We start from the raw sequence: 23539 nt of genomic DNA, 5'->3' as shown, positions 1-23539 counted from the left end.
GCCCCCGCCTCCTCCGCGCGGCGACGCCACTTCCCGCACGTCACGGTGCCGGTGATCGGCGGGGGGGCGCCGGGAGGAAAGGGACGAACAGCCGCGATCGGCCTGGTCGCCCTCGCCGGCGGCGCGGAGCTGACGGGGAGGGGCTGCCCTCCCGCCGCACCCCGGCCCCTTCCCCGCGCAGCGCGGCTGCGGCGGCCCCTCCGCGTCCGAGAAGATGGCGGCGGTGTCCGAGTGAGGATGGAGCTGCTTGTCAGCGCCTCTTCGCCCTAGGGCGGGCAGTGCTGCCCCGCCGGAGCGTGAGGGGCGGCGGCGGTGCCGCCCGGTAGTGGGGAGCCCCCGCCGTAGCCCGCGCCGAGGGGCGAGGCTTGGCTTGGCGGCCCCACTCAGCTGCTTCGCGCCTCCGCTCTCCACCCGGCCCCGTCCTGCCGCCCGGCCTCGCGGCCCCCGGCGTGCAGCCGCCATGCCGTGGCCTTTCTCGGAGTCCATCAAGAAGAGAGCCTGCAGGTACCTGCTGCAGAGGTACCTGGGCCACTTCTTGCAGGAGAAGCTCAGCCTGGAGCAGCTCAGCCTGGATCTCTACCAGGGCACCGGCTCCTTGACGCAGGTCCCTCTGGATAAGTGGGTAAGAGATGCTGGCCCTTCACCCCCTCGGCTCCTGCGGCGTCTGAGGGACCAGCTGATTCTCTGCCCTCGGCTGTCACTCACTTTATTTTCAATACCCAGCCTCTTCTACGCAAAAAGTTATAACCACAATTAGCATTTAATCCAGGGAACTGTTGTCTGATATGCTAGCACTAAAGAAAAAAAAATCTCGGCATTTGTTACAGATACATTTTTCTAGCCACACTTCGATTGTGTAATCTTTAGTTATGAGAAAAGAAACAAAAACTGAAAGAAGGCAATAGCTGCTGATATTTCAAAGAGAACGAGCTAGTGTACCCCAAACTTCTAGAAATCCCTGTAGTTAATGAGTATGTTTACTGACTGCTAGAGGTGGTGAAAACAAAGTAATCCCTGTGGTATCTATGCTTTGTCTTTGTCTTGGAGACATCTTGGTTCTTAATGATAGTGTTATGCTGAGCTTAGTCTGTGTAGTTCTCTAAAGATTGTCCCCTTGTCTTGTAGTGGTGAAAGTACTTGTTGACAAAAAGAAAGCTGATTTTAGCTGGATTTTCAGCAGGTGGCTTGTCACACTCCAGTCCTGGCATGTATGGTTTTTTTTAAATGTGCGTGTCTCTACGCAGGTATTTATATTTCCAGCCTACTCTAGAGACAGACCTTTGGATTACTGTGTTTGTAATATTTTGTAAAGGTTCTTGGTTTAATTTCCAACATTACTGCATTCTACCTGTCAGTCGAGCGTCTGTCTTGAGGAGATTAAGCACTGCAGTGATTCAGTCACTGACTTCCAGGGTAGCATAGATGATGAGCTAGGACCTTTGCTTTAATGTTTTCCAAACCACATTTTTATTACAGTATGTACTGGTATTAGGCCATGCAGAATACATATTGGAATACTTGAGAAGATATGATATTTTCAGGTAATGGTTTTTAATGTTATTAGTGTGAAAATATGTTTGAAAGTGGTAGGGGACAGATACTTGTAGAAACGCTCAATGTTACCAGTGTTTGAGTGTGGACTTTCTTTTGTTGTTTGCTTGTTTGCTTCCTTCTTTTCTTTGCTGGCTGTGTCTGCCGCTTGTTTTCTGTGGCAGGCTTGCAGTGAGGCTGCCTCGCTTTAATTGAGTTGTTATGCCCTCTAGTGGGTATTGAGCTCTCTCTGCGAGCCAGTGATATTATTTAAAATAATATCACTTAATATTTACTTAGTAACAAAGCAGTTACGGATCGGTACTAAATGAAGTGTGCATAACGTATACTCAGTGATTAAATGAATATGCTGCAGTGTTTAGGTGATCTTCCCCATTTGTGGATCAGCATTTTTCTGTTCCGCTTGTAAACAATTACATGTTTGAGGCTCTCTGCACGTGACTCTCATGTATGACAGATTGCAAAAGCAGATGTCACGGAAGTACTACAGCTCTTTTTTTCCCCCTAGTCATTGTAACCTTGTTCTCAATGAATCACCAGGATGACTGTATTTTTACATGGCATCCATTTTTGCAGACACTTCTATTCATCTCAGCACTGTAGATACTTTAGCCAACATTGTATGTGTTTATTTGTAGAGATATGTAGGAATTCCTGGGGCTATTAATGGAATGCCTATGCCTTTTGGGGTGTGGGCTGTTCAGAAGAATCAAAATGGAATGGATAATGTTTGTGGTTGAATTTTAGTATACATTAAATACTACTTTTGTGGACTGTTGGTCAATGTAGAAACAAATCCTGATGTGAAGGCTGTGCTTCAGTTTTAACATTTCACTTGGAATGCTCTAATTACTTCCTTCTAGGAACAGCTGGCCTATTTATGAAGCAATTTAGCTCAAGAGTGCTTCAGTTTTTTTTGCTTTTAGATAGTAAATTTCTATTTTAAAATAATAAGCAGTATACTAAAATACACTCACTTTTTTCACCATGCGCATGGGTAGCAAAAAGACATCTGAGTCAGATTTGTTCAAAATATGGTAGCTAGCTTACTCCCTGCTATAGCAAATTATTTGTAAATTCATTCAAGTAATTTAAAAGAACATGTGATATCTTAAAATACAGTTTCCATCTCTAATAATTATTTTTGCCTTATCTTATGCTATTGCCACATGTATAATTCTTAAAGTTAAGTTCAAGTATGTTTGAACTTTTATATAATTTATTTTATAAAATTTAAATATCACTGAATTTTAGTTGATTATATGATTCCTAAATAATTTCCCAGTAGGACTATTCAGGTTCTGTTTCTTTAAAGTTTGTAATTTTCTGCTGCCTGAGTGGACTTTGGAACAGAAACTAGAAAAGCTGAACATGCAAGGCAAACAAAATTCTAAAGGCAAGGTTATTGAGAGCAACAAGTTAATGTGATGAGAAAGTTGCATCTGGAGATATAAGAATAAAAATAAAGAAAATATCTTTTCAGAAAATTATATTTTAAAAATCATTCTATATTGTTGGAATATAATTTTAAATACAATTAAAATGGCAAAGAACTTTTAAATCCTTATTTTTTTCAAAAATAATGGGGTTGAATTTAAGCATTTTCTTAGGTAAAATCAATGGCCTTGTTCAAAATTCAGCAAGGTCAAAACCACACTTTCTCTTGCCAGTTGAAGATTATGTCCGATTATTACAACCACGGTCTTTAGTAGGGTCTTGTTTACATTGGAAAGTTGCACTCTCTTGATTTGGTATGTGAATAAGATTGGGATTTGCTTCGTGAAAGCCTAACTACTTCTTGTCTAAGAACTTACGTTTTAACTTAATTTTAAAATCAAAGCGCAGGCAGGAACTCACTTTTTTATTAGTCTAAGTGTGAAGAATATATTTAATGTGTATGGATGTAATGGAACCTTCATAGAGCAATAGAGGAGTCTTCTCCCTGTTGTGGGAAGGATTGTGGAAAACTTGAAAATCCTTAATTACTGTGTTAGAGCTGGTATGATACTGTGGGCGACTTGAATGTACCAGTGTTTATAATGCCACTATAAAAATATGATGTAGAAATGGCAAGTATGTTACATAGCTAGAGGGGATTGTTTGGGTCCACTGTCACATCGAAAATGAACTTTACATTGCAATTACATGCTATGAAATACTCCTATCATAGAAACTAAGTACTTTTTGTGCTTTTACTGTCAGCCTGTTTTCAGTTTTCTTCAAGTACTGCCAAAGAAAGAACAGATTAACTTTTGTTAGCATTCTGATATTTATAAGAGTAAGTTAGCAGACTTTTTTTTGTATAGTACAAAAATACAGACTATACAGCCACCACAGAGCAATTCTGAAAGCTAGGTAGTATGGAATTGAAATAGTTGAAAGTGTCTATTTTTTTGTCTGAGTATCATAAATTTTCTAGTAGTGTCAAAGTGTTTTTATTTGTTAGATACAAAATTATAGATGTGATTTTAAAAAAAGTTATGATTTTTAATTTTTATTTTCTTTTTTTCTAGTGTCTTAATGAGATCCTGGAGTCTGCTGATGCACCTCTGGAAGTCACAGATGGATTTATCCAATCAATTTCTTTATCTGTCCCGTGGGGGTCGTTGCTGCAGGATAACTGTGCATTAGAAGTAAAAGGATTAGAGATGGTCTTCAGGCCAAGACCAAGGCTTGGTAGGATTATTTTTTTGATTTTAGTTTTTCAGAGTCAAAAGTTTACCCTTCCTTTAGTCAATTCTTGACCTTATTTAAATTGTCATTTAGCTTCCATACATTAATGATTGAGAGTTATAAAAAAAGAAACTGTCAGGTGTTTGTCAGTTGGTTGTCAACTCCATTAGTTGTTGCTCTCTTAAATAATTTTAAATGCTTATAATTTTCCTACTGTTGTATGTCTTCCAAGGTGTTTCAGACCTAGTGTGGGAAGGAGTTTTTGCAGTTTTTGGATGGTGTTTGTGCAGTTCTGTGAGGCAGTGTTAGTAGCTGGCTGTTGGGTGGCAGCAGGACAACATCACGGTGTAAGACTTGGGGGGTGTTAGGGAGGTTCTGTTGTTGTCTACTTCAGGCTAAAAGATGCATCTTCTTGTATGTTTAGAGAACAAAAAATGCAATTTAATTGCCATTGCAGTGTGAAATAATGACTTCTGAGTACTCTAAATACATACTAACTTTGATTATAATGCTGAGGGTTGTCTGAGTTCTTCCAGCTTGTCTGTATCCACATGCTTGTTACTGATCTAGTTTAGATTGTCCTGGTGATAAATTTTTACTGGTCATCAAGCTTCCATAAATTCTGTGGAACACATAGTTCATTTTTAGTTGTGAAAATTGTTTGAATATCTAAAGAATTTTAATTTGGTTTCCTTCTTGTAGTGTAGAGAAGGTGGAAGAAAGCATTTTTTAAACATAAGAAGAAAAAAATGCGTAAAAAACCTATTTCTCATCTTTTGCTAGTTATCTTAAGTGAATTACTTGCTTACATGTACTCTACATTTCATCTGTAGTTGTTTAACAGGAATTAATTTTGAGCTATGTTACTTTCTGATGTAAGATTATTGCTTTGAAGGAATGGTAGTGTTGGGAGGAAACCTTTATTTCTTCACCTACATCCAGTTAGTTCTCTGTGATGTACAGTGCTTTATAATAGACCAAATAGTGTAGAAAAAACCCCATGGTGCTGGTTTTGTCACACATCCATAGCCACGTGGAGGTTTCCAGACCTGAATGCTTAACTGAAATGTTTTGTCTGTTTAACATGCTTGTATTTGAGCTAGTTTTATTTTTGTCTGCCTGTACTAGAATGTGATAGTTGAATTTGATTAACTTTTCTAATCCATAGTTTTATAGTGTTTGCTCACAATGGCCTTGGCATTAGCTGATAGGAATGCATTGTCAATTAAATTAATCTGGCTGATGAAAAACATGTTCAGCTTAATACATGCTGTGCTCTTGGATTTTATTATGTTTTATTTACTATGTCAGGTCTGTGTTAGGCATTTAAAACATGTTTTAATGTGCTAAGATAACATTTTAAACCTTGCTTAGTGTTTCTCCATGCAGGATATGTTTCAAGAAGAATAAGAAACTTTGAAATAATTCTTAGAAATATGACTTACTTCATTTTGCCTGTTATGCCTGCAAAACCATACCAATATAGTAAAAGAATTCCAGAAATTATTTAGTTGCTTAAATTAGTTAAACTACTGCTGAAAATTGATTACACTGTTGATTACCTGATTTCTTCTTATTTATACTGAGTTTTCAAATACCAGAATCTTTTACATTAATTTTAAAGTAGTAAAGTCTATAATGAGATATTATAACTAAATTTGGGTTTAAGTATAACTTTTTACTAAGCTGTTGAAACTCTTTTCTGGATGTGCCAAATATATTGCTGTGTTTTGTCTTTATGGTTTCATGAAGTCCATGTTTAATTTATTAAGACTTATTTTACTCCACAGCATCTGGTTCTGAGCCTATGTATTGGTCAAGTTTTATGACCAGTAGTATGCAGCTTGCAAAAGAGTGTCTTAGCCAAAAATTGACAGATGAACAAGGAGAAGGGTCCCAGCCTTTTGAAGGACTTGAGAAATTTGCAGAAACTATTGAAACAGGTATGAATCAATTATTGAGATTTGAATTGACATCTGAGATTTGATTGGTTTATGTTGTGTGTGTCAGTTTTACAAAATCGCGTCTCAACTGCCATAACTTATACGACTAATTTTCACTTGTTAGAATTGCTTGTAAAATCTAAAGAGGAGTGTTGGACAAGTGATCTTGATTTTGAAGTGGGGAAAAAAGCTCCATTTACTTCCTAAAGTATTTGTATACTTCCCTCAGTGGACAGATTGAACTCTGTCTCAGGGCAAGCTGGTGTTTGTTTTCACCAGAATAAATCCAGCTGAATCTGTGCCTGAGGGATTGATGACATGTCTTAGTTTTGGAGATGGCTGTGTATTCATCAATTGCTAATAGTGATATTGTTGAAGGAGAAATGGAAGAAGTTTCTTCAGCTGTATTTGTGCATAGCTGACCTGTTGTGTTGTATGAATCTCCATAATCACACCATGTTGATAGAAGTACTGCAGAAACTTTTTTGTTGGAGGTGGTTTTTCTAAGTGCACAAAACTAAGGGCTTATGACCACATTATCTGGTGGAGAACTTCGTGCAGAAATGTCTGAGCTAAGGGAAATTTTTAAAGTCCCATCTGGAGATGGAGTTACTCAGCCCAGGCAGCATGCTGCTGCAGCAATGCTTAATAGTTCAGGTATGGTGCACAGTGAAGATGTTACTTTCCTTGAGGATTATCCACATTGAGCTACCAGAAAACTTGGTTTGAGCTGTCACTTGCTCAAATGTCTTAGCCTTAGAGAGCAGTTATGGATATATATATGTTATGGATATACATATTGGTCACTTAATAGGAGTTTATATTGTCTCTTGAAGTCTTGTTGCCTTATTAAACTCAATTGATAATTTCCTCTGAAATAAATATTGACAGCTTAAAATCAAAAACCATTTAGTATGATTACAAAAGCAATCAGTAAGTTGACTTAATAGTCTACACTGCATTTTTTTGTTTTCTCTTTTAAGTTCTAAGAAGAGTGAAAGTTACCTTTTTGGATACTGTGTTACGAATAGAACATGTGCCAGAAAACTCTAAAAGTGGAACTGCGCTTGAAATCAGAGTTGAAAGGTAATTTTTTTTTAAATTTTTTTTTATATGTGGATTTTTTTTCCCTAAGGGACTTATTGCCATTTCCTGTAAAATACATCTTACCCATACACACAATTCTTAGTATATAGTTAGACACTTGCTCTTAAGCACCTCTGTTATAATGCTAGTGAGCATTGTCTTCACTCAGATTCCACTTAGCATGTTTATGCTAAAGTTATTTAACCATCAAATTAGAAGAGTTCTTTTTTTCCCAATATGCATTTTCATCAACTTCTACAGTTAATGAATAACATTTCTCAGACATTCAACAGCCAGTGTATATTGTTGGCCAGTCAGGCCATGTGTACAATTAGAAAGGGAACTAACCCCTTTGAGTAAGACACTTTAAATCTTTTTAGAAAAAAAAGGTACAGTCCTGAAAAAAAATCCCAAAACACTGAAAGAATTTAGGTTCTATGTGAGCTTTCAAAAGAGCCCATGTGAATTCTGTAATTACTTTGAACATGAATACTGTACATGTTCTTAATGTAGATTATTTTCAACCTATAGGAGAGTGTAATTATACTTTCTTGCAAAGTATTGAGATCAGCATCGAATAAAACTGATGCTCACCAAGGATTGCTAATGAAATATATTTAGTCTTAAGCATTTATAAGCTTCAGATTAGTGTGTTCTCTGGGGTATGTTCACATTTCTGGTGGTGTCCCATAGAAAAGTTAAGATTTTCACCAATTCTCAGAGACTATTGGGTTTTTATTTCATGACAGTGGACAGCACAGCAAAAGTATGAAGAGAGAGACCATGTACAAACTGAAAGGTTAAAAGGCACAAGGAGAAGTAACAATTTTCATGCACCCACTGTCTTAATTTCCTTTCTTTTGCCTCCCAGAACCATGTACTGTGATGAAACTGCAGACGAGTGCTCTGGAATTAATGTTCATCAGCCCACAGCTTTTGCTCACAAGTTACTGCAGCTCTCAGGTGTCTCTTTCTTCTGGGATGAGTTTCCTGCATCAGCAAAGTCCTCCCCAGTGTGTTCAGCTACACAGCTGGTAAAAATAAATACATTATATAAGGATGTAAATTGATGAAAGAATATATTGTTACACTATTAGATTAATTCTGAAGGATACAGGAGTTGAACTTGTACTTAAATCTGTGTTTGGGAAGTTTTATAATCAGTTCCTGTTGATTTTGAGGAGAGGCAAGGAAATGGACATTAGTAGAGTCCATTTCTAGAGTAGAAATGGAGGAAATTTGAAATTTGAGTAGAAATTAGGATGTATTGTACTGGAATCTGGTTACAACTTTAGGAACTAGAGATTCAAGATCCCTGCAATTCACTATTCTGTGGAAACTTGCTCTTCTTCCAAAGGCCTAATGCTTTGAATTCTATGTGCCTTTTTTTTTCATAGTTATCAGTACATGTTTGTAAAGCCTTTGTCAAATTTATAGTTTGTAAAGTGATTATTTTTGTGATAAGCTTATTTGAAATGCTTGTGTTTTGCATTTTTTCCTAAGAAAGGGGATGCATTCTTATTCCTTTATCTGTAACTTTTTAAGGCAACTGAACCAAAGCTTTCACCTAGCTGGAATCCAAAAATCATTTATGAGCCACATCCACAATTAACAAGAAACTTGCCAGAAATTACTCCTTCTGACCCTGTACAGATCTGTAAGCTGATTGGTAGAATGGAGTTAAGCCTAACATTAAAACAAAATGAAGTACTTCCTGGAGCTAAGGTTAGTCATGCTTTCCTGGTGTTTACCTAAATGAGTAGTTCTGTAATTTTTTCTTTCTAGTGCATATGAAAAAGGTGTCATATTCTCAGGGGAACAGAATTGACATGCTCTTCATGTTGATTCTTTATGTTCTAACCTAATAAATATGTGTAAAAAGACTTCTTTATGTTAGTTAGATGAATCAGGGCTCACTGAAATCTGTTAAATGAGAATTCGTGTATGTTATAGAGAGATTGAATTTAAGTGTTCAAAAAAACAAATAGACATGATAGTGAGTATATAAGTAAAGCTGTGTAATACAGTCCCCTTCTCTCCAGTTTTTAAATTGGCTGTTAGCCTGTTTTGTATAGCCTACCATATTTTATAGAAAGCATTAAGTTTGTACTGCTGTAGAGAAGGATTTTTTTATGTCCAGCAATTTCTAGTCAATCTTTAACTGTTCTTGTTTATTTAAGAGTCCTTGAAAAGTAAAATAACATTTCCTTGGTGTGAAATAGAGAAATGCTGCCAATTTTAAAAGTATTAATATACAAAACCAGAAGACCTTTATTGTTTTAAGGTCTGTTTCAAAAGGTACTTACTTGAATATCTTATAATTAATAAGTAAAACTAACTTTATTTTTTATTGCTTTGGGAATTATTAAAGAAAAAAATAGCAGATTAATGGAATTATTGATTTTTTTTCTGCTATGAGATAGTGTATTTATTTTGAGCTGATAGTGACACATCTGCGTTTATCCTGCCAAGCTACAGGTTGGAAGAAACACAAAATTATGTTTCTGGTTGTTTTATAGAAGATACTGGTGTAATGACTGCATTCTTTCCACCATAAAAATCTATTATCCAAATAACTGATTCAAGTAATGTAAAGAAAAATTCCTTCAGTGTTCTTGACAGCATTCTTTCCTTTTCTTTTTAGTTGGATGTGGATGGACAAATAGATTCTGTACATCTGTTTCTGTCACCAAGGCAGGTTCATCTTCTATTGGACATGGTAGCAGCAATTGCTGGACCAGGCAAGTATTACAAGGAACAAAAAAAAAAATTTTGCAAGATAAAAATGTTCCTTCAGTTGAAAAAAAATTGTGTTGGTAGATTATTGTGAGATTTTATCTGATATTAGTAAAATGCTTTGTAGCTGCTGTAAGTTAGGACTATGATTAATTTTTGTCTTTAATTGCACATTGTACATCTAGTAATGAAACAAACCAGCAAACAGGGTTGACACATGACTGTATAATAATACAAGAAATGAGGAAATTCTAGGTGGAGAAAACCAGGAGACTGAACCAATTCTGGTTCTTGCAGCTTCTGTTTCACAAGAGGAATTTAGCTTCTCTATTCTATCTTTTAGTGACAGGCACGTAAAATATAGAACAGACTGTAATTGAATTTGTCTGTATTTGTGAAGAACTAAAAGCAGTGTTTCGACTACTGTAGTAGAAGTATGAGAGTGTTTTGATTTGTTCCCCTCATCTATTTTATGTAGCAACACTTGTTAGGGTAAATAATCTTTTTGAAAGATATGTCATATCCTGGGTGGGTGATTAATATTCTTCTGATACTGATGTACTTGTTTTATTGGATGTGTTCATTGTTTTTGGACAACTGGAGAAGTATTACATACAGTTTCCCATGTGTGTCATCTTCAAACCTGAAACTTTAGTCATTCCTTAATATTAAAACCCTTAAGAGGTTGTGGCCTTAGTCCCTAAAGCTGACTGAGAAATGTATGCATATTATATGCCAACACACTGCATATATAACCTTGAAATGTTTTCATGTGATGTGAAGTTAATAAATGCTTGGAGAGAGTAATCTGTTTTGAACAAATTAAACCTACAAACCAACAAAATGCACAAGTACACACATCTGATATATAACTACACATGCAAATATATACACCAGTGATTCATTTTCAGATCAATTTTTGAATTTTGTTAGGGATACAGTTAAGGAAATTACAGTAGGATTTCTGTCCTTTTTTGAATTCAGAGAGTCTGAGCAGGATAGAATTGTCAAATAAAGATAGGAAGAACCGGCCAATGCAGCAGGAGGACGAGTATCGGATTCAGATGGAGCTGAAACGTTATTTGAGGAAAGAGTCTTTATCTGCAGGAGCATCATCTGAACAAAGCTTCTATGAGACAGAGAGTGCCAGAACGCCTTCTAGTCGTGGCAAGTATAAAAGATGATGCAAAATAGCAAATAACCTGTTGTTAGGATTGTTTAAATTGATCATCTTTTAATCTTACCAATTTATGTATTAAAATGAGTTTGACCTGAAGTAATTATACGCCATTAATGGCAAAGTTCAGTAAAAAATTAACTAGTTTAGGTATCAGGCTGGACTTGATTCAGTATTTCCTTAAAATTGTTCAGTTTGTGTTAATGTGAAACATGCTAAAAACACATACAGCATGACATCTTTTCAAATGTGTTGTTGAGGAAATTACATCTAGAATAATAGTTGTATTTATCTGATTTTATGTGAATACTTTTTTGCTAATTATTTTTAATGTGAAATACTTTGATTGTCAAAAGGAGAATATATCAATTTATAGAAGTTATATCAACTTGAATATGAAAATGAGGTGTTTAACTGTTGTAATATTCATGAGGTTTTTTGTCATTTGATTTTTATTTAATCTCTCTCCATAGCCACTACTAGTCTCATGTCAAGAAAACTTGGGACTTCTGTAAATGATGTGTTTAGCTGGTTATTCTGTCTAGCAGTTAGATTTCTAGACTTAAAAATACATTTCTGTTAGAAAAAAAGTTTTTTTAAAATTAGTAAATAACTCTTAATTATCTGTGGCTCTCTACTAGAGGAAGAAGTTTTCTTCTCAATGGCTGAAATGGACATGTCTCACAGCCTTTCCTCCCTTCCACCTCTTGGAGATCCTCCAACCATGGATCTAGACTTGTCTTTAACCAGTACATACACAACTACACCAGCAGGATCTCCACTGAGCACTACAGTGGTATAGTATTAACTGCATTTGGAATCTTTTAGAAATTAACACTTCTGCCTGAAACTGTTGCATAATTGCTGCATTCTTTACAATGTCAAGAGCTGTTGCAAAATTCTAGAACAATTGAAATGTTTAGAGCTGATGGTATTCCTTTTCTGCTATGGAAATGGTGTTGGAATTATTCTCATTTATTTGGCTAAGCTAGGAAATGTGTTTTCAAATGCCTTGGAGCTTATATAGGATGCCTCATGATTTATTTTGTTTTTAATTACTGCATGTGTACCACCTAGTTTTCTTTTAAAGTAGACTACATAGATAATGTTGTATGAAATTGTAGTATTAAATTTTTCAAACTATATAAAAACTATGCTGTTGTTTTCACTATCTTTCCCAAATCTGTTGTGTACATTATGTTTTCTGTAATGAAAACCATGGAGAGTAGCTGTGTAGAGCTAGAAAAATATATGCTCATGAGGAGTGCAACTTTAGCCTTAAAAACCTGTGGAATTAAAAAGCATATCTTGAAGTAAAGCATACCTGCATTGATAAATTGAGCACTAATTCTCCATGAAATGGCATGCTGATGATTGTTTATGCATGTTGGAGTTTTTTGGTTTTTATATAATTTACCTTATTATTTATGTTTGATCTAATGTCTAACAACTCTTTGCAAATTTAAGGTCATATATATTTTTTGTTTTAGCTGCAACCAACTTGGGGTGATTTTCTTGATCGTAACAAACAAGAATTACAGCCTCCAAGAGGTTCCTCACTAACAGCCAATATGGTTCACCAGACTTCCATAAGAAGGACATGTAAGTAGCAACAGATAGTTTTGCCTAGATAATTATGAAAATGAATTGTTATGCAGCAACTTGGTAAAAAGAAATGAAAATCAAAAGTTAGATGATTTTATAAATGTGTTATTGCTGAAAAATTACGTGAACTTAATTTTGTATTTCAGCTATTCCATCCAGATCTGTTTCTGTGGATGAATCCAGACCTGAGCTACTTTTTAGACTGGCAGTTGGAACTTTCTCAGTGTCTGTACTTCATATTGACCCTTTACCCCCACCTGAAAGTTCACTGAACCTTAATCCATTGACACCAATGGCTCGGGATTTCTTTGCCCGAATAGAAAAGATTGAGCCAGTTAAGTTTTCAACAGAAGATTTTCTGTCCTTCCGAGAAGTATTTGCAGAAGCTTGTTCTCATGATCACCTTAGGTATAACTTTGCTTATTAATAAATATAAGTAACAAAATATATTTTAAGTAAATTTGAATAAAGTAAGCTTATTTCCATAGGAATTGTGTCACTTAATATTTGAATTGCATTAGTCTTCTTATTAATTTCAAAATAGTCTTGAATTTTGACATCTGTTGTCCAAGACATCTTTTTAAAAAAAGTTGAAACTGAGAAAGAAAAGAGAATAAATATTAAAATCACCTAGCTTTTTAATAGATTAATTAAATTAGGTACAGTTTCTATGACAGAAGCCTAGAGAGTCAAGAATAATTAAGTAAATATCTTTAGAAATAGCTGTGTTCTACAGAACCATTGTTATTCCAATGTAGTGATTACTGCTTTAAGGAGCTTAGGGTTTTACTTAGTGCAAAATATGATATCAGTAGGGATAAAGCCTAAGTGAGAACAAGAGAATAAAGTCAGGCAACAGTCTTTTTTTTGCAGAAATTTTTGCCATCCCAGTACAGTGTATGAAGTAAAATATTTAAGGGTATATACATCTTTTCTTACCCTATGTATGTAATTTAGACTTTGTAAGACATTTGACTTCTTCATTGTCTAAGGATGTTAGTTTTATATGAGCTGCACCTCAGGATAGATGCCTAAAATGTTCTTTACAAATTTCTCTATGCTGACCATTGTTGATTATGTAACATGAGATTCATTGTCTTTGTTGCTAAATCTGTTACAATTAGATATGTTCATGTATTTGGAGAAATTATGATGTTTTAATGATTTAAAAATCATTGTAGTGATCCTTTTTTTGCCTACTTAAGTGTTGACTTTTCATAATTGTTATTGATTTATGCTACTTTTAATAATTATTGATTTTAATAATCTAGGTTTATAGGTACTGGCATCAAAGTGTCTTATGAGCAAAGACAAAGGACTGCCTCACGAAGTTTTAGTACTGACTTATCCATTGGTGAGATGGAATTCCTGGAATGCCTTTTTTCTACTGACTCTCATTCCATGCAGCCTCACTATACAGAGGTATGTAAAAATAAAGTGAGTTCCATAAAAAAGAAATGTTAGTTATATAACTGAGAATGGTAGATTTGAAAATGGTTATAATTTAAATGTTTCTTAATGTTTTTTAGTTTTTTAAATATGTTTTAAGATTAAAATTTGCATTTTAAATCTGAGCTCAAATAGTGAACCAACTTTTGTCATACCTGACAGGAACAGCACCAAGTAGCCAAATTTAGTTAGTTACTTCTGAAATATGCTTAATGTGGTTTGGGTATTAGTTTTTGGAAAACATTTACTCTAAGCAATGGAGTTGAGCAATGCAAAGGTTTCTTGTGGTGGTGATTATTCTTCCAGCTCTTCTGCAATCAGAGACATCCAGTAAGGTAGCTGAATATGTGGATTGGAGAAACAGTTGAACTGGGGCTCTGTTCACTGACTTCAGTGTGGGGTTACCTGTCTGTTCTAGCTAAAGTGTCATAAATATATTTTCCTGTGGCAACTGCTTTCTATTTATTAAACATTTTGATTTTTTTTTTCTGAAGCTGCTGACATTTCATTCTGAAGAAAGAAATGATTCTCATTCTATGCCATGCCTTCAGCTGCATTATAAGCATTTAGATAATAGAGGACCTCAGGTAAGGTGGGAGATTAAAATTACTAAGTTTCTGTACAATAACCTTTGTCTAATTTGGTTCATTTGAACAGAAAATTGACTGCAAAACAGAGTTCTTAACTCCTACTTATAATAATTTGTCTCATTGTGTTCTGTTGAAGATTTTAGTGCTTTTTCTTTTTCTTTTCAGGGTAGTCAAGGGAGACTCAGCTCTGTTCCACAGAAAGCAGAGTTACAAATGAAGTTAAGTCCAGTGTTTTGTGAGCTGGATATTAGTATTGTAGACAGATTAAATTCCTTACTTCAACCCCAGAAACTAACTACAGTGGAGATGATGGCATCTCACATGTATGCTTCTTACAATAAGCACATAAGCCTGGTAAGTGTAAAGTGAAATTGATTAGTAAACTTGCTGGGATTTTTTGCAGGAGGAAGTCAGGGTGACAACCTGAGACTGCTAGTTCTGATTGATTTGTGGTGGCTGAGGTGCTTTTTTTTTTAGTGTGAGAGGTTTTTTTTGCTTGGTTGGTTGACTGGAGTTTGTTTGGTTTTTCCCAACTTCTCACAGTCGGATTTTGCATTCAGTGATTGTGTGCTTGAAAACAGACGAAAAGACAGTGGTAGATGCTTCACAAACTGCCTAAGTTCTCAGCTTCTTGAAGCAAGGAGAACTGGGCAAAAAAGAGTAATCCTGACTGACTTCTCATCCCTAATCTGTCCCATCATGCTCTCCAGCAGCGGATATAAAGTGTTGCTAACAATTCCACTTCTGTGTTAAAATCTGTAATTGTCACAATCAACCCAGTTGTCTCTGTGGTGTATTACCTGCTTTTGGGGTAGGTGACAGAGAATGGGGGGCATTTGCTTTGCATTCTAGTGTTTTGGGACCAACAGAAAGAAATTGAAGCTCATTTGCCTTGGTTTGGGTTATCACAATAGCATTAAACTTAAAGACTTTTCTAAAAATACTGGAGGAATGATTAATGCATTTAACTGATTTTGTGAACAGCAACAAAAATCTTAATGTAATTTTATTGCTGCATTTACTGATTACGGAAAAATCAGATTTCAAAACTATTTAAGTCCTAAAATTGTAAAACATCAATTTCTTCTCTAAATATAATTGTCATACAAGTTTGATTCCTTTCAATGATCAGCAAAAGGGGGGGAGGGTATGAAGGACATGAAAGTAACAGGAGCTGGACACCCTGATTCCTGAAAGGGACAAATACACATGATAGTAATTCCTACTTTTTCAACAGCAGCAGTTTTTAAACAAGTGTCTGAGACATGGTATTTCCTAAGTGCAGCTGAATATTGTTTGTTACTTTCACTATCTAATTTGAGAGGAAAAATAATTGCAAAAATTAGGAGGTTTTTTAAAGATTGCTAATCTCTGCAAAAACTTGACTTCTAAGTAGAATCTTCATGACATCTATAATAGAAAAATATCCTAAGAACAGTCGCAGTTGGTCTTGATGTGTTTTTTCTGTGATATACAAATAATATTTTTCATTTTCAGATATTACATCATTAAAAGCTTTCTCCATAGTCACTTTTAATGCTATTTTCTCTAATTCAGAGGGTTGTTTATTCACTCTGGTTTGTGTTTTGTTTTTTATTGTTTGGTTCTTTTAGCATAAGGCATTTGCTGAAGTTTTTCTGGATGATTCACATACTCCTGCCAACTGTAGAGTTTCAGTTCAAGTCACTGCCCCAGCATTAAAACTCTCTGTTCGCTTCCCAATACCTGATCTACGGTCAGATCAGGAAAGAGGACCATGGTTTAAGAAATCACTTCAGAAGGAGATTCTTCATCTTGAATTTACAGATATGGAATTTAAAACTGAATTTATAGGAGGGGCGACTCCAGAACAAGTTAAATTAGAGCTTACCTTTAAAGAGCTAACTGGTAAGGATGTTAATATTATATTCAGAAGTCCTTTTTTATTTCCCTAGGTACTGTGTAGTTGAGAGAAAGGTTCTCTCATGTGGAGTAACCCAGGGAGTGTCTTTCCACCTGAATTTTGGGGTAGATATGATATCTCTACTGTAATTTTGTGTTCTGTATTTAATACCAATGTAAGTCCAAACAATATTACTAGGATGAGAGGCTGTGTGTCCAGTTTGGGGCTCCTCAGTAAAAGAAAGACAGGAGCTCCTGCAGAGGGTCCAGTTGAGACTACAAAGCTGATGAGGGGTCTGGAGCATCTTTAATATGATGAGAGCCTGCAGGAACTGGGTCTGATGAGTCTGGAGAAAACTGAGAGGGAAATCTCATAAGTATGTGAATATCTCAAAGACAGGTGTCAAGAGGATGGTGCCAGACTCTCTTCAGTGGTGCCCAGAGACAGGACGAGGAACAATGGCCATAAACTGAAACACAAGAAGTTTCACATTAACATGAGGAAGAACTTCTGTACATTGAGGGTGGCTAAGCACTGGAACAGGTGTCCAGGGAGGTCGTGGAGTCTCCCTGTCTGGAGGCATTCAGAGCCCACCTTGGATGAGTTCCTGTGTAACCTGCCCTAGGTGACCCTGCCTTGGCAGAGGAGTTGGGCTAGATAAGGTCCTTTTCAACCCTAAAAGTGCTGTGATGCCAAGATTGATTCCCTAAATAACTATCATTGAAAAACTTTAATAATTTCATGCCTCTAGTATCTTTCAAAGTAATAAATCTATGAGACTGGTTTATATTTGCAATCTTCTCTGCTGTCTCATTTTGTGTACTTAATCAAGGCTGTGACAAAATACAGTGATGCTGTAAATGTAAATGCTGGTGTCTATGCATTAGAAGTGTCTGATTTTCCAACTACTGCTAGCTAAAAATAATAGAAAATAATTTTTGTTTCTAAAAGTTAATATTAATTTTTTGGAAGAAGAGATGACAAAATTTTCCTAAGTAGCTTAGTAAATAGCATTGGCTAGTTATTCTTGTTTGACTCCAACCTGAGGAGTGGCTGACCTGAAGTTAGCAGTTGTCATTCATCTGTTAATTTCTAAAAAATCTCTTTCTATTCAGGTTCATTTGAAGAAGATAGTGCAGAAACACCAGTAAAATTTTTTCAGGTGTCAGGTGGCACAGATGGGGATATAACATCATCATCAGACAATTTTGACTGGCCTCGGTAAAATAAATTTTCATGTTTTTAATGTGGATTGATAGCACTGTTGTTTTTCTAATTTTAATCCAGAATGCCTGTGTGGTAGATGATTGAAAATAATTTGCAAAGAAAGAGCATGTAACTATTAAAAAGACTCCAAGAATTTATAAAAATCCTGGAACTTCTACATTTATAATAATGCAATATGGTTTTTAATGTATAATGACTTCTGCATGGACTTGAGTAAATTTCACTGAAAGTTAGGTAAATGATTAGGGACTTGAAACTTTTTCCCATTTTTTTTTACTTTACCTTTTCTCCTGCATTCATGACTGAATACCAAACCACCCATCCTAGTTGAATTTTGCCTCAAAAATATAAGCCATAAGAATGGCAAGAATAATTATATTGTGACTGAATTATTGCAGCTTATATCACATGCAAGGCAATACAGTGCTTCAGACTTACTGACGAGAAGGACCTGGCAGCTGAAGCATGTAATAAGATGTTTAAAGAGGCAATTTTAGATTTGCTACAGAATTTGCTGTGTACATTGTTTGCCACAAAATTCAGTGGCTTTCTGACAGTAAGTTTATGTGGAATTTTTTTCTTTTATAATGGCACAAATAAAATTTTCTGTAACAGTGTTTGCATGTAAGAAGCTACACCATGCAGTAGAGCATTTTTATAGCTGTTGATGGTCTAGTGAAACAGGTTTTATTTTGAGAGAGTGCTAGATTTTTCTTAGGTCACCTATATGATCACCTAATGGAGTTGAAAGAAGCAGACACTTAACATTTTCTTTTACCTGATGGTACCATGTTCCTTTGTGTGTGTAAGTTAGTTTTTTTCTTAGTAGTATTGTTTTGGGTAATAAAATATGTTATTATCTAATAAAAAAGTCCCTGGAATTTTGAGTTATTTAGTCTATGTGTATTTAAAGGCAAGCCAGTAGAACTAGTGGACATGTGACAGAGCATAAATACAAACATTTTAAGCATCTCTAATGGCTTATTCTGCTTAACTTCTCCAATGTCAGGATTGTATTGAAAATAAACCCTCTGGCTGTGCACTCTATTCTGGAAAGGATAGCAGCTGAAGAGGAAGAAGGTGATAGTAACTTTCAAGAGGAAGAAGAAGGAGGGTCTCATTCTTTGAAGGATGTCTGTGATATTAGAAGACCAGAGCCTTCTCCATTTTCTTCTCGTAGGGTCATGTTTGAAAATGAAGAGGTACTATAACATTTTGTTACTGCTTTGTGCTTATGATAGAGAAAATGAATACCATCTCACTACTTTACATGCAACTTCTGGCTTCCACTTTTGGTTTTGTTTTGGGGTTTTTTGGTTGTGTTTTTTTTTTTTAACTTAAAAATTTTTTTCTTTTTCTTTCAGATGGTGATGCCAGGAGATATAGTTGAAATGACTGAGTTTCAGGATAAAACAATTAGCAATTCTCATTATGTACTGGAACTCACGTTACCAAACATTCATTTAACACTACCAAACAAAAGCTTTTATGAAAAACTGTACAACAGGCAAGTATAACTGTTTTGCTTGGTTATCATGACCTGTACTCTCAGTTCTGTGTCACTTTTGATAAAAGCAATTATCTAAGCAGGTATAGCAGGAGCTCATTTGTATAGCTTATTTAAAACCACAAAGTACTATATAAATATTTTTCCAAGTTAACATGACACCACTGTGTCATGTGCCTGATCAGTGCTATGGCAGCTGACTGCTAAAAAGTGTTTGGCAGATTTTGTGAACAAAGGGTGAAGCTAAATAGTCTTTGGCTCTCAGTGAACACTTTGTTCAGATCTCTGTGCAGTGTTTCATTTTGCTCTAATCTTTCTGATTTCTTCTTTAAACAGATTATTATACTTCAGAAACTTGCACTCAATTTTACTCTTCTCATCTAAAAATCTAGAGCTTGCAAGGCAGTCAGAAAAAAAACCCTAATCCAGTTTTGTAAGGTTCACAAAAGTTTATGAAAATGTAGAGAAAGCAAGGCAAATTTATGGATGGGTGTTCATTTATTTCTGTTAGTTTGCTGTCTGAAAACCAGCAAAATACTACTAGATTGTTACTGTGCTGTGCAAATATGCAAGAGAGATGCTGGTCTATTTTAGTCTCTGATAGACATTACTTTCAGTATTTTCACTTCCAAAGTGACAAAGCAGAACCTTCCATTGAATGTTTTGTTGGAATACTTCTGTATTGAATGTCTTTACCCTGACAGACACACTCACTTGAAATCAAAAGAATTAATGTTTCCTGCAACTTAGTTGAAAATGGATGTGATCAAAATAAGGGTTTCTCAACTTCCCCTCCCACCTGCTGAGCAAATATATACCCATTTATAGAGTCTTTTGTGTCACTGTCACATGTTAGACTTTGATATGTGCATACCATAATTACAGAAGAGAAGTTACTTCAATTTTTTTGTTGCTGTTACTCATGAATATATTATTGTTTTGTGCTCGTGAACTTTATTTTCTCTGTTTATGGAGTCTGGAATCTGTTATATAAAGTCTGCAAAGGAATTATGCTTGACTGACTTAATAGAAAATGGGAATATAGTCATATATTTTGTGTAATGATAATGTATTTCTTCCTAGGATCAGCAATGATTTATTGTTGTGGGAACCCACAGCTCCATCTCCTGTAGAAACATTTGAAAACCTTTCTTATGGTGTTGGACTATCTGTGGCCAGCCAACTCATCAACACTTTCAGTAAAGATAGCTTCAGTCAATTTAAATCTGCAGTTCATTATGGTAATACACTTAATAAATTATCTAGAACTATAGTGCTTTAGAAGTGTAATTGGCTGAAGTGATTAAGATGTTAGTGGAGAGATTTTGTAAACTTATGGGAAAACATTAACCAAGAAAAAAAAAGTAGATTACTGTTTAATTGGGTAAAATAAGTGTGAAATTGAATTGCATTACCAATGGAGAAACAGTGAGCTATTGGCATAATATGTGTACTAGCAAGAGAATGAGTTGTACTTCATTTTGTCTATTAGATGATGAAAGTGGATCTGAGGAAGAAACACTACAGTATTATTCCACTGTTGATCCAAACTATCGTTCACGCAGAAGGAAAAAGCTTGACTCACAGAATAAGAACTCACAGAGCTTTCTGTCTGTTCTGCTAAATGTGACACATGGATTAGTGTCAATATTCACAGATGTAAAGGTAAGTCACTGGGGCTGGAACAAGTTTTTGTTGTTTGACCATGGGTGGCCCCTTCATGCTGTATGTACTTATCTGGAAGGAGGTAGTATTTTTAACAGTAATTCTGCAATCTTTATACTACTATAACTAGGCAGTAATGCAACACAGTATTTTGCAAATTCTGTGTACTTTGCTTCATGTGAGAATAACTGAAATGCAAGCAGGAAAACATATACTGGTAGCAAGTGTTGTGTTAGTTTAGACTGCCTAAATGCAGCAAACTGTCAGCAAACAATAATTTTATCATTTCTCTTCTTCCTTCAGCAGGATAATGGAAATACACTGGAAGGGAAATATGGTGAATTTTGGTTTGAGTTCAATGGTGGTTCCCTTTTCAGTGTGACTAAATATGAAGGCTTTGAGGACAGACACTATGTTTGTCTCCATTCTAGCAGCCTCAACTTATATCATCAAGGTAGGGGTGGGATTGAGGTGGCTTTGGGGCTAAATTTGAAATAACCTAAACTTAAAGCTTTTTAGGGAAAAGCCTGTATTTTTTTCTCTTTTCTCTTATAGTGTGTCATTTGGCACAATGAATATAATCTTTTGCTAATGCTTCTAAATGCTACAGTAATGCAACTTCATTATAACTGTATTTAGTTACAGTTTAGCTCCAACTTTCCAGACAACTGCTGGAATTGCAATATCTTTAGAGATATTGTGATTCTCTAGCTATATAGCCTGTTCTTTACTGTGAAAGTGCACTCTTCCTACATGTTACTGGTTGTTTAATTGAAAAAACTACAGGTTACCAGTGGCTGCTGTGTTTTCCTCAGTAGCTAGTTGTCATCCACAGGTGAAGAATTTTGGCTGTGTAGTTTGTCTATGTCTGGTAACCCCCATGGAGTTAAACCTTTCAAGGTTTCCCCCTCAGATGCTTGGGAATCAGTGATACTCATGTTTCAGTGCAAAGTTTAGTTATTCTGTGTTTAGACATTAGCCTGGCACTATCTCATAAAATGAAGATGAGACACATGTTCTTCCATCTAACCTGTAGGAGATTTCTGTCTTTTATTTCAGCTTTGCTATTTTGTTGGGCAAATAAAAAACTCAATCCCTAATAGACACATTAAAGATGATAGCTAGAACTGTGGTTTTAAATATTGGATCACCCATAACCTTCCCTTCATAGTTCTTGGTTGTGCATGACTAACCTCGGTAATTAAAATAATTTTGTAGGCATTAAGCATAAAAAGGATTTTCCTTCACACTTCATCAGTAACAGCTTTGGTAATTCATTCCAAAATCTCTTTGCAGGTTTGGTAGATGGAGTTGTCCCTTCATCTGAAGTACGACTGCCCAGCACAATACGTCCCCATTGGTTAGAGCCTACTATTTGTTTTTCTGAAGAGGATGGTCTTAGTAGGACTACTTCAGATGGTGTAGGAGTGGATAGTCCAAGTATGCTGACTGTTGCAGTCAAAATCCAATCAGATAAAATAGAGAGCAATACAAAGGTTTGTGTTATTTGTACTTTTATAAGTTGAGTTATCTCAGTTATATGGAAGCATCTAGACATGGAGTTAAAGGGTTAGAGATGAGGAAGCCGTGTACTTCTCAGACGTTCATTTTCAAACTACAATTTTCTGTTAGAATCTTTGGGTGGATTATGAAATTTTCCAGCTTAAAAATTCTGTTTCCAGCTTAAAGATTCTGTTAGAATCTTTGGGTGGATTATAAAATTTTCCAGCAGCTTAATTTTCTAATTCTTCCAGTGCTTCACTTTGCTGATCATGCTATTTTTTTACTGAATGCATTTTTTGAATAGTTGACATTTTTTGTTTTTGTTGAGTTTCTCTGTTGTTGAAACAGGCAAGAACAAATACAGAATTACACTGCAGTTAACTAGCAGTGTCATCTAATAGGCAACCTTTGCTTACCTATTTGGAATGGGACTGGTAAATGACAGTAGCATTCATTAGTGTGGCTGAAAGAGGACCTCTTAGCTGGCATAGTAGTGACAAACAGGTTGGTTGAGTTATCTAAAGAAAGGTTCTACAGACTAGCAAAATGTTGTGGGTGTTCAATTGTCTCACATGTGAACTATAGGTCGGTACTCCTGGTAAGTTCTGCTGAATCCTAGAGTGAATGTGCAGGCAGCCTGCCTTCCTACCACCACCACCAAGCCGCCATTTCTGCACTGTCCTGTTGCAAAAAGTATGATCATACTGTGTTATCCAGGGTTTCTGTATTGGAAAGCAGGGTTTTTCTAGATGCCAGGAGATTTGTGGGAGCTGAAGGGTGACACAGTTTCATAATCTAGATGTGAAATAGTTACATATTTCATGTAAGCCAAGTCATGCAACTTTGTTGTGCAGGAATTTCTGGTAGCTGTTGGACTGCGAGGAGCCACCCTTCAGCACCGTGTGTTGCCTTCAGGTTTAAGCTGGCATGAACAGGTCAGGTTAC

The 23539-nt window shown here is 35.9% G+C and overlaps 1 protein-coding gene across 2 annotated transcripts in view; it reads left to right on the top strand.

The window, feature by feature from the left end:
• The first annotated feature begins 33 nt into the window (after window positions 1-33).
• The window catches only part of ATG2B (autophagy related 2B), a 42391-nt gene continuing 18885 nt past the window's right edge, over window positions 34-23539 (top strand). The window contains exons 1-23 of one of the 2 annotated variants that reach the window (XM_030948849.1): window positions 34-622; window positions 4065-4227; window positions 6015-6167; window positions 7151-7253; window positions 8125-8287; window positions 8799-8978; window positions 9898-9994; window positions 10974-11156; window positions 11808-11962; window positions 12657-12768; window positions 12918-13179; window positions 14043-14193; window positions 14715-14807; window positions 14976-15164; window positions 16424-16697; window positions 17808-17913; window positions 18929-19121; window positions 19284-19426; window positions 20510-20667; window positions 20919-21091; window positions 21398-21545; window positions 22388-22587; window positions 23449-23529. In XM_030948849.1, coding sequence (XP_030804709.1) covers window positions 461-622; window positions 4065-4227; window positions 6015-6167; window positions 7151-7253; window positions 8125-8287; window positions 8799-8978; window positions 9898-9994; window positions 10974-11156; window positions 11808-11962; window positions 12657-12768; window positions 12918-13179; window positions 14043-14193; window positions 14715-14807; window positions 14976-15164; window positions 16424-16697; window positions 17808-17913; window positions 18929-19121; window positions 19284-19426; window positions 20510-20667; window positions 20919-21091; window positions 21398-21545; window positions 22388-22587; window positions 23449-23529 — 3642 coding nt within the window. In that variant the 5' untranslated portion in view covers window positions 34-460. Of the gene's footprint in view, window positions 623-4064; window positions 4228-6014; window positions 6168-7150; window positions 7254-8124; window positions 8288-8798; window positions 8979-9897; window positions 9995-10973; window positions 11157-11807; window positions 11963-12656; window positions 12769-12917; window positions 13180-14042; window positions 14194-14714; window positions 14808-14975; window positions 15165-16423; window positions 16698-17807; window positions 17914-18928; window positions 19122-19283; window positions 19427-20509; window positions 20668-20918; window positions 21092-21394; window positions 21546-22387; window positions 22588-23448; window positions 23530-23539 lie in introns of both variants that reach the window. The other variant, XM_030948847.1, reaches the window with a different exon arrangement.

This window comes from Camarhynchus parvulus, chromosome 5, assembly GCF_901933205.1.
Source record: "Camarhynchus parvulus chromosome 5, STF_HiC, whole genome shotgun sequence".
NCBI classification, from domain to species: Eukaryota; Metazoa; Chordata; class Aves; order Passeriformes; family Thraupidae; genus Camarhynchus; species Camarhynchus parvulus.
This window is presented reverse-complemented; position numbering and strand designations above follow the sequence as displayed.